Genomic DNA, 13076 nt, shown 5'->3' with positions numbered 1-13076 from the left:
AGCAGAATGAAGGCAGGTCCTTGGGCTTACCTGTGTCCTGGGAGAGGCTGGCACTGTAGCTGTCACTCTCGGTGACAGTGACACCATGCTGGGAGCCCACAGTGCGCCAGTCGGAGGTGAGGGTGCGGGCGGGTGTGGAGGCCTGGCACTTGGTCAGAGTCCACTGGCTTGAGTACCGGTTCCGGGTGCTGTGGGCTGACTTTACATTCTTCCTGGACACTGGATCTGCACAGAGGAAGCAAGAGCTAGTACCCTCCAGCTGCAGGCATTCAGGCTTGGGCAGCTGGCATTTACCAGAAAGGGCAGCAGGAGCAAGGGAGGAGGCAGAAGCAGCCACAGAAGCTCCCCTGGGAAAGCTGAGTGAGCTGCCTTTCCTGACCATGGAGCTATCTGTGGAGAAGGAGAGCGGCAGTGTCGGGCACTGGGCGGCGTCCTAGTCCTCCCCCGCCACTCTGTCTTTTCCTTCAGCCTGGGAAGAATGTCACCTCATCTCCTACTGCCTCATGACTGTCCATTCATTCCCTACAGTCCTGGATGTATTCTATGCTTGTGTCCAGAGTCACAGTGGAAGATGCAGAAGGCCCTTGGAGAGAAAGAACAACTAACCCTCTCAAAACTTCTAGGTAAGGAAACTGAGGCCCAGAGAGATAAGGTTAGTGACATGCCCAAGGCCATAGCTAGTGAGTCTATAATCAAGGTCTCTAGACTCTAATTCCAGTGCTCTTTCCCTTCTTCCATGCTGCTCCTCCCTCCTTTTTAAAAAAAATGTCACCTCTGTCTTATGCTGTGCCCACGAAACCCCGTGTGGGAGGAGGGCTGTCTCCCCAGGGATAATGCATACTGGTGCCTGGCCGGATGTCAGACATGTCGATGAGGGGTCCTGTGCTCTGGATGAGGGCTGGGTGGTGCAAGGAGACACCGGTGCAGAAACTCTGAGGGTTGACAGCTTGGCTGAACTCAGCATCGGTCACAGGGATGGTGGCCTTGTCATCTCCTGGGGGAAGAAGTGCAATCAGCAGCAGTCCTTCCCTTTGGGCACCATCTTTGCTCCCCAAATTTCTCTTTGTCTTTATCCAACAATGAAACCAAGAAAGGTCAGGTCAAGTCTTCCCATCAACGGAGGAGGAAACCTAGTCCTTGAGAGAAGCTGCAGTGAGTTCCTAGGTTGCTGAGTTGTTGACGGGGCTGCTTCTGGAACCCTGGGCACTGTGTGAGGACTGGTGGTTGCCCTTCGTGGGATGTGGCCTGGGGAAGCACACTCAGCAGGACAGAGAGCTCACTCACCCAGCTGCTTGATGCCCTCCTTGTCCTCGATGAGTAGCTGGACCCTGGGGATGTCAATGTGTAGCCGTGGGCCCTGGGGTGGCCCCTTCACGGGGGTGTCAAAGCTTCGGTTGTTCTTGCTGTGGAGAGAAGGGTTGGAGGAGGGTGACTCAGCAGTCATAACGGGTTGGGGGAGGGGTTTTGCAGGAGAGTGGGGTCTTAGAAACCTGTACCCTGAAGGGAGGAAGGGGGAGGGGAGGAGAGAGGAAGCAGCTATATGACACCCACCTTATTAACATTTCTGCCAAACTCTTTGCATCTGCAAAACAGTAGAGAGAGGGGACTGAGTGAGAATGGAGTCTGAGAAGGACGAGAATTGGAAGAGGCATGGGGAACAAGGTGGGAGAACTTCCTAAAATGCGGCCAGGGCTTGTCTCCTGGGAAGAAATATAAGGAGTTCTGAGACAGTCCAAAACATAAGGTCTCACTGCTCCCAGTTCAGGATTTGGCTCAGTTCTGCTTTCCTTTCCTCAGATTTTGATCTAATAGGGAGATCCTCCCCAAAGCAAAGGGTATGTAAAGTGCTCCATCAGCTTCCTGAATCAACTCTAATCAAACAAAACATCATAGCAGTCTGGAAATGGGCATCAGTGGTAGGTCTATCCTCAGTTATCTGTTGGGGAGAGGAGAGAGTGGGGAATGAAGTAGAGGGGGTCAATGGGTATCTCCAGATGACATCAACCAAGAAGTTTCATTTCCTTCTCTAGGACATCTGTCCCAAAAAAGTCCATGGATGGATTTGAGGGTCACTGCTTTGTCTCAGAGGAGCCTTGAATAGGTTCAGGACTGTCAGGTTAGGAATTGATAAGAGAGGAGAAGCAAAGGACCCAGGTAATCCACTAGACCTCTGATAACTGAGAATGATCTGTTAGATCAAATCTAGCTTCATGAACGAATTCAACCATCTATCTACCCACTCATCCATCCATTCATTATTGATCTCTCCACCTGTCAATCCATCCCACCCATACATCATGCATTCATTCAACTACCCATCCAGCCAGCCAGCCAGCCAGCCATCCACTGATCCAACCATTCCTCCATTCAACCATCAACCCATCCAACCATCTAATCATCTGTACAACCATCTGTTCAACCATTCATCTAATTATCCATTCATCTATTCAACCATTCATCCAATCATCCATTCATACAACCATCTATCCATCTTATCATCCATCTGTCCATCCAAGTATCCACCCATCCATCCATCCATCCATCCATCCTTCCATTGATCCAACCAACTATCGATTTAACTATCAATCCATCAACCATCCAATCTTCCATCCATCCATCCAACCATCCATCCATTTAACAACCATTAACCACCCACTGAACCATCCTTTCTTCTACCCAACTCCTAAACAAACACCCTAGGCAGCCTTAGTCATTCCCTCTTCTGTGGTATTATTGTGCCTTGGCTGTGAATTCTGTAAGGGCATGGGCTGTTCCTTCTTCATTCATCTTTACACCTCCAATGTCTGGCAGTATCTACAATACAGCAGATACTCAATAAATATTTTCCAGATGTGTGAACAGACATTTATTAAGCAACTAGTGGGTCCTGGGGAAATCAAGGTAAATCAGACCCATTCATGCCAGACTATGGTAGCAGGTGTTGGGACAGGGGATGATATTAAAAATATTTAGCACCTGACAAGGCATGGAAACAGCTCAGTCAAACCAGAGCAAAGTCCTAGAGGCCACTTGGAGGTCTACTCTTTAGTGGCTGGGTCCTAGGAAAGTCTCGGGGATCCTATATGAGAGAATGGAACACCCAGGGTAGAAGGGAGCAACATCGATTTACCAATCAACATGGAAATGTTTAAATATTTTAACAAGCAATATGGTTTTACCACTGTGTACCTCTAAAAGTCAGCCCTGGTGAGGGCAGGCACAAAGTCCTGGGGGCATAGAGGAGGAAGCAGTGAACAACTAAGGGGTTTCAGAAGGCTGGAGTGGCAGCTCTCCCTTCAAGGGGACACGGGCACTCTCCCTTGTCCAGATGGTGCTGTGAGCCAGTGGAAAGTGGCCAGCGTGGCTGAGGGTCAGCAGTCCCTCCCAGGAAGCCCATAGGAAACTCGCCCACCTCGGAGTCGCTTCAGCCGCTTCTCTTTCCTCTTCTTGCGAACGATGAAGAGCAGTGCCACCCCCAGGGTGGCCAGGATGACCGGGCAGCCAATGGTGAACAGCTTCTTCACATCGTCCCCCTCGCCTTGTGCAGACTTGATGGGTGGGATGGTGCCTGAACAGGGGTGAAGAAGGGAGTCAGTTGTCCCTTATGAGTTGAGCGTTATGCAGAGTCTCATGGGCAAGGTAGCCCTTGGACCTCCTTTGCTGCCTTTGGTCTCACTCTGATCTCTACTTCCTGGTGCAGAGCCCCAACTCTCCCCTCTGCTCCCCCTAATTCTGGTCCCATCAGGACAGCCATGAACAGTTGTGTAGTTTTTATACTGCATATGATATTAATGACTTCCTTTTAGAATTTTCCTAAAGTCTCTCAGAGATAGTCTACTCTGCTTGTTGGAGTTCAGTGTTCATTTCTAGAACGCTGAACTTAGATTCCCACATCCAGCTGGTAAGGTAGAGGGGGATGGTGAGGACCGTAGGAGAGAAAAGTCAGGGAAGTGGGATCCTGTGCTCTCTTCCCCAGTTGGAGGCAAAAGCCACTAAACACCCTGCATTCTCTCCCTGCTCCCCATCCCGTGGGCGAAATCTGCTAACCTTGGGGGCTGCAAGGAGGCAATGTTGAGTTCTCCTGCTGACATAGCCTTCTGCCAAGCCCCGAGGCTTGCTTGTTTCAAAACCTCACTTAAAAGTCATCTCCTTCATGAAGCCTTCCTTGTTTGAGCCCATCCCCTTCCGATACCACTTTTATTCTGTTTCCTTAACACATAGGTAGACTCAATTTAGCTTGTGACAGCTGGTCCCTATGAATTCAGCCCTCTATGTGCTTAACTGCATGTGTGTGCGTGAGTGTGAGATGCCCCTATGTGGCAGATACCAGTTAGTACTCACCAAACATCCGTGTGCTCATCTACATTCCCCAGACTTCCTGGCAGTTAGGTTAGAGCCATGTTACTAGTTCTGGACAACAGAGTGCGACTAGAAATGATGAGTATCACCTCCTGGCCAGGGCAGTTAGGAACTGCTGTTTCTTTTTCCTCCCTCTCTCGTTGGTGACCACGGAAGCTACATGTTCAAGATGGCATAGCTAAAGATGGTGGCCAGCCAACCCTCACAAGGTGTTATGAGAGCGAGAAACAAATCTTTATTGGATCAAGCCATGAAGCTTTTAGTGTGTACTTGTTACTGCAGCACAGGCTACCCTGTCTTGGCTAATGTACCATCTGAGCAGAGGGTTCTTATAGGGCAGGACCGCAACTGCATCTTTACCTCCCTCTCATCTCTTTTTTTTTTCTTGCGGTACGCGGGCCTCTCACTGTTGTGGCCTCTCCCGTTGCGGAGCACAGGCTCCGGACGCGCAGGCCCAGCGGCCATGGCTCACGGGCCCAGCCGCTCCGCGGCATGTGGGATCTTCCCGGACCGGGGCACGAACCCGTGTCCCCTGCATCGGCAGGCGGACCCTCAACCACTGAACCACCAGGGAAGCCCCCTCTCATCTCTTTGAAGCAATGGAGAGCAAGGGTTGCACCTTCAAGGGCCCTCTGTCTTTAGCGTTACTGACCTGCTTGTCTGCCTATCCATGTGTGTTGGTCACAGGTATATCTACCCACTTACCTGTCTACCCGTCTGCTGTTCCTTGGCCTGTCCTTTGCTTGCTTATTCACCTGTCTGCCTTTGTCCCTGACTATAGTCCTGCCTCTTTTCTATATGCGTGCCCATCTCTTTACATGTCTGCCTCTCTGCCAGCTTCCCTGGCAGCACCTTGCTCCAGCCCTGCCCACCCTTTCCGACTCACTGCCATCGTAGTCCAGGGTGGCGAACTGGGCGGTCTCGTTGCCGCAGCCAGCGCTGTTGCAAGCCCTCATGCGCAGCTCGTACCACGTGGCCTCTCGCAGCTCGGTCAGAAACACCTCCCCGGACCTGTTGGCGCGCAGGCCCTGCCAGGCCCAGGTGCCCTTGGGCCGGTACTCCAGCACGATGGCTGTGATGGGGCAGCCCCCGTTGCTCCAGCCCTGCAGGTTAAGCCGAGCGTGTGTGGAGTTGATGTGGGTGAAGAGGTGCTGCTCTTTGCTGAAGGAGGGCTCTGGGGGGCCAGAGGGAGAGAGAGGTTAGAGAGACTGGGAAAGAGTTCCCTGGGCAGCTGGGACCACAGTGGCTACGGGGGATCGGTGGGAGGCGCAGATGGGAGTAGGGATGCTCCAGAGGACAGAGGGGGAGGAAGAAGAGGAGGGAGAGAAGGACAAGGAGAGAAGGGCCTGGCCAAGGAGGAAGACACATGCAGGAAAGAGGAAGAGGTGAGCCACCCATCTGCCATCCCACCGCAGGGAAGCGGGGCCAGTTTCTGCTACCGTGACTCATCCGATGCTGCGGTGATGGGAACTAGGTGGAGTCTCCCCTTGAGTCTCCATGCTCCCCTGTGCCCTCCCTCCCTACCCCAGCAGCCTTCCACCCGCCCTGGGCCTTACCCCGCCCATGGGTCTTGGCCTCGATGATCTCGCTGATGCGCCCGGAGCCCACGCTGTTCTTGGCCGCCAGCTTCACCTTGTACCAGGTGCCGCACTTGAGGCTGTCCAGCCTGAAGGACCGCTCGCTCGAGCTGACGAACACATCCTTCCACTCCTCGCTGTTGTCCACCGAGTACTGCAGCACGAAGCCTGCCCGGGAGGTTTGCCTGGCTCAGGTTGGGCAGGGCAGGGCCTGGGGTACCCCAACAGGCATCATGGGGCTGGGCGCCGCAGGGGGCAGGGGGTGCTTTGGCCACTGGGAGGGGGTGGATGCAAATTCGATGCAAAACGGAAAGGCCCTTGGGTGAGTCGTAGGGCTCTCTCCTGTCAGCGCTTGTGTTAGGGTTGAGAAGTCAAGGTGGGGAGGGGAGCAGAAACCGGAGCTGTGAGGCTTACAAGGGGTCCTGTTTAGACCCTGCTTCTCCATATTTGGTCCCCTGGCCCCGAAGCATCAGCACCACTTGGGAGCTTGTTAGACGTGCAAATTCTCAGCCTCCGCTCCAGACCCCCTGAACCAGAATCTGTGCTCTGACAAGATCCCCTGGTGATTCACATGCATGTTTAAGGTGGAGAGGCACTACCTAGAACATTCGTCTACTGTTACAGATGTGGAAACTAAGGCCCGGAGAAGAAGACAGGCTTCCCAAGAAAACAGACTGCCTCAGGCTCGCACAGCTCACCAGTGGCAAGGAGGGTGGGTGTTGGAAAGCCCAGACGTCTAGGCTGGTATATTTTCCGGGGCACTTGGGTAACTTCCCTGTGGTCTGAATCGCCCCCCCCATTATTTCCCAAGCATTATGAGGACAAGCAGGGGGAGTGAGCGAAGCCCTTCCTCTGCCCCTGGGCCCAGAATTCCTTCCCCTGCCTCCCCTCTCCTCATCCAGACCCCTCTCACCTCGGATGGAGCTGCCCCCGTTGTCACCTGGAATCCAGGTCAGGGTGATGGACGAAGCGGAGGTTTTGGAGACAGTTAGGCGGGGTTGATCCGGGGGAACTGTGAGGGGAGAGCCACCAGCCCGCACCAGAGGGTTAATCTCTGACATTGGGTGGGTTGAGGGCGAGGGGCTGGCTGTCCCACCCTCTCGGTGCCACCCTCACACTTGCTCATTCTCCTCTCTAGCCCTCCTGCCCCCACTTCCACGGGGACCCTCTGATCCACCAAGGGTCGGTCTCCCCAGTGGCGGGTCTTCTTCCGTTCGACAACCCTCTCTCTCACGCGATGGAATTCCTCCATCCCTGTTGGCACCGGAGCCCCACCCGCCTCGCGGCGTCTCACCTTGCACCAGAAGGTTGACGATGATGGTGTCGAAGCCCCCAGTGTTGGTGGCTGTGCAGGTGTAGTAGCCCGAGTCCTCAGCCTTCACTGCACGCAGCAGCAACGTGCCATTGGCGTGGATGAGCCAGTGCCCATCCATGGACACGGGGATGGCCGAGTCTTCGCTGCGGGGGTGGGGGATGGGTTATAGCAGGCATCCCCTCCTCCGGGGGCCTCCCCCAGGTCTGCAGGCAGTTGGAGCTGGGAGCAGTAGGGGGCTGGCTCGGGGACCCTGGATTCTTGGGCTGTTACTCAGTGCTTCCCGGGCATATCCAGGAATCTTGGCCTCTTCCATCACCCAGGGAAGGGAGATCCTTGGCAGCCGACAGAGGGGAGCCAGGGAGGTCAGGCCTGCGTGTGAGAGTGGTAGCCGTGTACCTGGCTGGGCCCCTGCAGGGCTGGAGGTGACTGAGTCGCTGGAAGGGAGGGACATTGGTTCTCTTCATGGCTTTTCTGCTGTGCCCATCCCTGGGGGTCACCTATCCCTGCGGGGTCCCGCACACACCTGTCCTTGGTCCACTTCACGGCAGGGGCTGGGTCTCCCACCGAATTGCAAGGCAGCCGGACATCTCTCATCCAGGGTGTTGTCACAGTGCCCCCAAAGGATATGATCTTTGCTGGGGCTACAGGAAGGAAAGGATGAGAGACACCCCACTTTTACCACCAGCACCGCACTGGCTCCCCTTTCTCAGGGCTCCTGAATTTACAATTCAAGTCCTCTTTCCCCTACCTGACCGCTACCTTGGGCTTGGGGTGTGGGGAGAGTCCAGGAAATTTCAGATGCGAGTCATTGATACGACAAGCGTTTATCAAATACCTGTTTGGGCCAGGTATCACAGGAGGCTTTGAGGGGCCACAAAATGAATCAGATCTATTCCCTGTCCTCAAGTTGCTCGCCATCCAAGAGGGAGGCAGATACTTAAAAAAATCATTAGGGTGAAGAATACTATGGTAGGGGTAGAGACAAGTAACCCTAGGAGCAGAAAGAAGGAGGAATGAACTCCGGCAATGCAGTGGTGGTGGAGGCGAAGGCCAGGGGCGGCTTCTGGAATTGGCGGCTTTGACTTGAAACTTGAAGGCTAAGAAGGAATTCACCACACAGAGAAGGAAAGGCATGTCGGAAGGGGGAACGGCACTGAGTAGAGGCACGGGGGCCTGAAACACACGATGGGTGGGAGGATCCTTTGGGGCGACCAAAGCCCAGGGTGAGTGAAGAGGGGGCAGCAGAGCCGGGGCCAGAGCAGTGAGCAGGAGGCAGGAGGAGAGCGAGCAGGGCTCTGCTGCCACCTCAAGGAGGCTGGGCTTCCCCTTGAGGTCACGAGGAGGCTTACAAGTAAGTAGTGGTATGTTCAAAGCAGAGTTTTAGATAAATCCCTGGCTGCTTGCAGAGGATGGTTTGGTGGAGGTGATCTTTTTTTTTTTTTTTTTTGCGGTACGCGGGCCTCTCACTGTTGTGGCCTCTCCCGCTGCGGAGCACAGGCTCCGGACGCGCAGGCTCAGCGGCCATGGCTCACGGGCCCAGCCGCTCCGCGGCATGTGGGATCCTCCCGGACCAGGGCACGAACCCGCGTCTCCTGCATCGGCAGGCGGACTCTCAACCACTGCGCCACCAGGGAAGCCCATGGTGGAGGTGATCTCGCAGGATGAAGACCAGGGACAAGACGGTGGCTGGAGTGCAGGCGAGAGGTGATACTGGGTGGTGGAGAACAGACTAGGGGCTCAAGGGAAGACATGCCAGGACGTGGAGTCTCCCTAGTTTGGGAGGTGAGAGTGACTTCCAGGATCCCAGCTGGGACAACCAGATGGGTGCTGGTGCCCTCGTGGAGTTGAGGCCCACAGGAGGAGGAGCAGGGTAGGTGGGAGAGCCGGGAAGATTCTGCTCATGCTAAACCTAGGGGACGCCCACGGGCGTAGCTGGGAAGCAGGTGGATATAAATGTTTTGGAGCATGAGAGAGATGACTGGACCGCACTGATATGCACTCAGCAGCAGACTGACTGAGGTCACCAGGAGGGGGACTGCAGATTGACAGAGGAGTGGCCGAGCCCTGGGGTCCCCAACATGCAGGCGCAGAGGAGGAAGGCATGTCCCCGGGGAGACAGGAGCGCCCTGAGGACCCTGACGCACAGGCGGCATCACGGAAAGCAAAGGGAGGCAGAGATGCCAAGGGCCCAGCGAGAAGGTAGTCGTGTCGGGCACCCTGGAGATCTCCAGGCCCAGGGTTGAAAGTGTTAAATTAACCAAGCAACCACGTGCTTCGGGGGGACACAGTCAGCCCCACTGAGCCACGGGACCCTTCTTGGGGAGAGGGAAGATGTAAGGTGGCTGAGGAAGCAATGCTTAGAGGTTTGGGTGCAGGGAATGGAGGTTCCTCTCCCCTGAGGGCAGCTGCCTGGGGAGGACCGCCGGGGGCCAGAAAGACGTGGACTGGACAGAGGGGCCCAGCGAAGACAGCCTCCATCACGGGCAGAGAGAAGTGTTGGGGGCCTCAGGGATGGTGCCAGGGGCTCTAGAGATCCCGTTCTAGACCCAGTTCTGCCCTGTGGCTGGGACTGGCTCCTGTCCCTCCACCTCCCAGGGCTGCTGTGAGGACAGAAGTGCGTGATGTCCACATTCGAAGAAGTACGAAGCCCTCTGGGAACATGTTCCATTTGATTTCCACAGGGGAAGGGGCCGGCCTTCAGCCAAGACACCCAGGCTCTCAGACCACGCTCTGGGCCAGCGCCAGCTGTCCTGGGAGGAGCGGAGGCCCTGGGCCCCTTCCCTCCTGGAGGAGACAAGTGCAGAAGAAGGGCTGGGTAGCCCCTCTGGGAGGCGGGGCCAGGGGAGGTTAGACACCTGAGGCCGTGTGGAAAGAGCCCTGACTTGGAGCCAGAAACGCTAGCCCACCACTCTCAGCTGTCTTTGCAGACCGTGCCACCCCGGCCTCAGAGTGTCCACTGGAAAATGGGATGACAGCCCCCGCTGGCAGGGCAGCTGCGGGCCCTCCGTTCAGTGCCCGCTGACCCTGAGTCCAGGGAGGGTCTCAGCCAAAGGAAGCTGGTCACCCCTGGAGGGTGGCTGGGCTGAGGCAGGCACCAACCACCCGCGCCCTGGTCCTGGGGCCCCAGGGCTACAGCGACAGGTGGCTGTGGGACGAGGGAGGGCCCAGGGAAGCCCAGGGTCAGAGTAGAGGCTGGAAGTCTCGGGCCTGTGTGGCTAAGTCCCATGCCCCAGGGTTAGCGCAGGGCAGGCGGCCCGGCAGCTCCGCGAGGTGGCCTCTGTCTCGATCTTGGGCTGAGGCCTCAGAACGGTCATTCCCTGTAAAGTGGGGGTACACGTGCCCAGGCCAGGGGTTCAGCAGGGCACCCCCAAGAATAGACATGGTGTTATTCACCCTGCGTGCCCCATCTAGCCCACAGTCTCCTTCGGCATGCCCCCTGTAAATGTCTGTTTGCTGAACGAACCACCGATCAGTGGGGTCACCCCTGCCTGAGGTGTCCCGGCTTTGGAAGGAGGGGGCCGTCTTGGCAGCTCCCTGCGCCGTGGAAGCGGTGTACCCCGCCTCAGTCCCCTCTGGAGGAGCTGAGCTGGGCAGGAGTTGGGAGCTGGGGACCAGGGTGCATTACGCCCAGCGCCCCTGGCTAGCGGTGCTGCCTCGAGCCTGTTGTGAGGCTTTCTGGGAGTCAGGGGGCAGCAGAGGCCCGGTCTTGGTGCGTGCAGGAGGGAGGCGGGCGGCCGGCCAGCCCCTTACAGCCAGGTCACCGACAGGGTGGAGGGAAGACATCCCCTCCCGGGGGAGAACCGGAATTCTAGGCGGGGGCGGCTTCTGCCCTCTGCCGCAGTCCCAGGCTGCTCACCCTTGCCAGCAGGCTCGATGGTCACCTTCTCGCTGCCGTTGCCCCGGCCGGCAGAGGTGACAGCAGCCACCCACAGCAGGTATTGCTGTCCTCGGTTTAGGTGGGCGATCCGGTAGAAGAGCTGCTCCGGACTCGTCTCATACTCGCTGGGAGCCTGCGGGGCAGAGGGCAGAGGCGAACGCATGCTGAGACCCAAGTCCCCTGGGCCTCCACCTCCGCCTCCAGCCTTGCTGGGGGCCCTGGGCTCAGAGGAGGTGACGGCCGGGTTGGGGGCCGGGGAGGCAGGATCCTGCCTAGTCCGCCCTTTCTGGTTTTGGAGCCACAGTGAACAGAGTTTGCCCTGGACTTGGCACGGGGCTCGGCCCTGGGAGCTGACGGGCCTGCTCTGGTGTGTTGCTGGGTCAGCCTCAGTTTACCTCTTGGACTGATCTAGGCGCTGGCCACTGTGGCTCCAGGCCAGGAAATGTGAGTGTTCTGAGTGAGAGATGGAGGAGAAGGGAGAAGCAGGGAGGGAGGGTCTCAGGAAAACCCTGAGTAATGGGAGTCTCTGGGAAGAAGCTAAATTACTACATTTGCCTTATTAGGGCTGTAGACAGGTTCCCCCAGCCTGTCCCCACTCAGAGTCACCTCCCAGCCCTGCTGTCTAATGACTGCTCCTTCATTCCTCCCCCCTCCCCCCCACCTCTGGGGGAGGAAGGGGTGGGAGAGGGAACTAAGAAACCTTCAGGGGGCAGTACTTTATTAATGATGATTAGTGGTATAGATCACCATATATATATTTGTAGGTTATATAAATCTATAAAATTTTTTTAACCAAATGACAGTTTTGACAAGTTGCCAACAAAACAATATCGGATCCCAGTGGTTTTACCAGTTGCTTTGATGAAAAGATTACGTTGTCTTGGAAACCAGAGGCTCAGATATTGAAATGAATTTGAGAAGGAGCTTTTGATAAGCGCTAGTTTGCAGACCTCCTGTCAGCCCCTTTCCTGGTGCAGGCGGGATGGGGCTGACTTTCATTTTATTTTATTTTTTGGTCAGCTGTGGGGAAGGGAAAGCAGGACAGCACCAGGGCCTCTTTGACATCAGGGAGGAAGTCTAGGGAGGGGGAGCAGCCCCGGAACAGATGGGGGGCCCCCAAGGCCAGAGGGAGCTAATAATTAGTTATCTCTGCAGTCACGGGATCCTGCACACACATGCCTACATGCACACGCTCACACGCACACGGACATGTAGACACATTCACGCACGTGCTGAAGGACAGACCTCCAGACAGATATGGGGTCACAGAAGGACATTCTCTGTCCGCCATGGGAGGGCTGAGGGGCCCAGTGACTTATAATAGGAGAAAACATCCTTTTTGGCCCCAGACTGTGTGCAGGGAGATGCTCGGGAGAAGGTACAGGCATCCTCACAACACACACAGAGCTCCCTGGCAAACTCCTCCTCCTGCCTCCCTGTGGAGATCTGGCCTTGGATCCAGGAGGTCCCTGAAAGCCACCCTGAGCCCTAGTAGTTGGGAAGTCCTCTCAGGCTGCAGCACTGGGGGACCGTGTGGGTATCTGCAGGTCATATCTGAGCACGAGGCAGGGCAGGGCAGTGGCTTTGATACCTGCTTGCCTCACTTGCTATATGATCCACAGTGTCTCCCATGGTTTCTGGGGCCTCAGTTTTCTCTCCTGCACACTGAGAAAGCAATACAGCTCGGCCTACCCTGTGTGGTTACAGTGAGGCACATATGAGGCAAGGGGTGTGCAAGTCTTTCGTAAAAGGGGAAATGGTCTTCTCCTGGCACATTTTTCTGTGAGGGTGGAGGTGTGTGTGTGTATGCATGTGTAGAGAAAAGTTGAGTGTACTTGCTTGTGTGTGTCAGTGTGTACCTGAATGTACATTTGTGTCTACACAGGGCAGGAATGCTTTGGCTTCCCCCTGAAGGCATTAGCATATTACCCAGATCCTGGGTACCTTC

At 56.0% G+C, this 13076-nt stretch overlaps 1 protein-coding gene across 1 annotated transcript in view; it reads right to left on the bottom strand.

Annotated features, from left to right (window-relative positions):
- Positions 1 to 13076, bottom strand: part of DSCAML1 (DS cell adhesion molecule like 1) — a 323305-nt gene that overhangs the window by 4291 nt on the left and 305938 nt on the right. Inside the window, exons 19-29 of the mRNA XM_033862020.2 lie at positions 11108 to 11261; positions 7775 to 7892; positions 7231 to 7394; positions 6850 to 6948; positions 5916 to 6104; positions 5246 to 5533; positions 3413 to 3568; positions 1552 to 1582; positions 1285 to 1403; positions 842 to 994; positions 31 to 225 (exon numbers count right to left, since the gene is read on the bottom strand). Coding sequence (XP_033717911.2) covers positions 31 to 225; positions 842 to 994; positions 1285 to 1403; positions 1552 to 1582; positions 3413 to 3568; positions 5246 to 5533; positions 5916 to 6104; positions 6850 to 6948; positions 7231 to 7394; positions 7775 to 7892; positions 11108 to 11261 — 1666 coding nt within the window. The remainder of the gene's footprint in view (positions 1 to 30; positions 226 to 841; positions 995 to 1284; positions 1404 to 1551; positions 1583 to 3412; positions 3569 to 5245; positions 5534 to 5915; positions 6105 to 6849; positions 6949 to 7230; positions 7395 to 7774; positions 7893 to 11107; positions 11262 to 13076) is intronic.

Source organism: Tursiops truncatus, chromosome 8 (genome assembly GCF_011762595.2).
Source record: "Tursiops truncatus isolate mTurTru1 chromosome 8, mTurTru1.mat.Y, whole genome shotgun sequence".
Classification (NCBI taxonomy): domain Eukaryota; kingdom Metazoa; phylum Chordata; class Mammalia; order Artiodactyla; family Delphinidae; genus Tursiops; species Tursiops truncatus.
The sequence above is the reverse complement of the archived record's forward strand: the minus strand, read 5'-3'. Positions and strand labels throughout refer to the sequence as shown.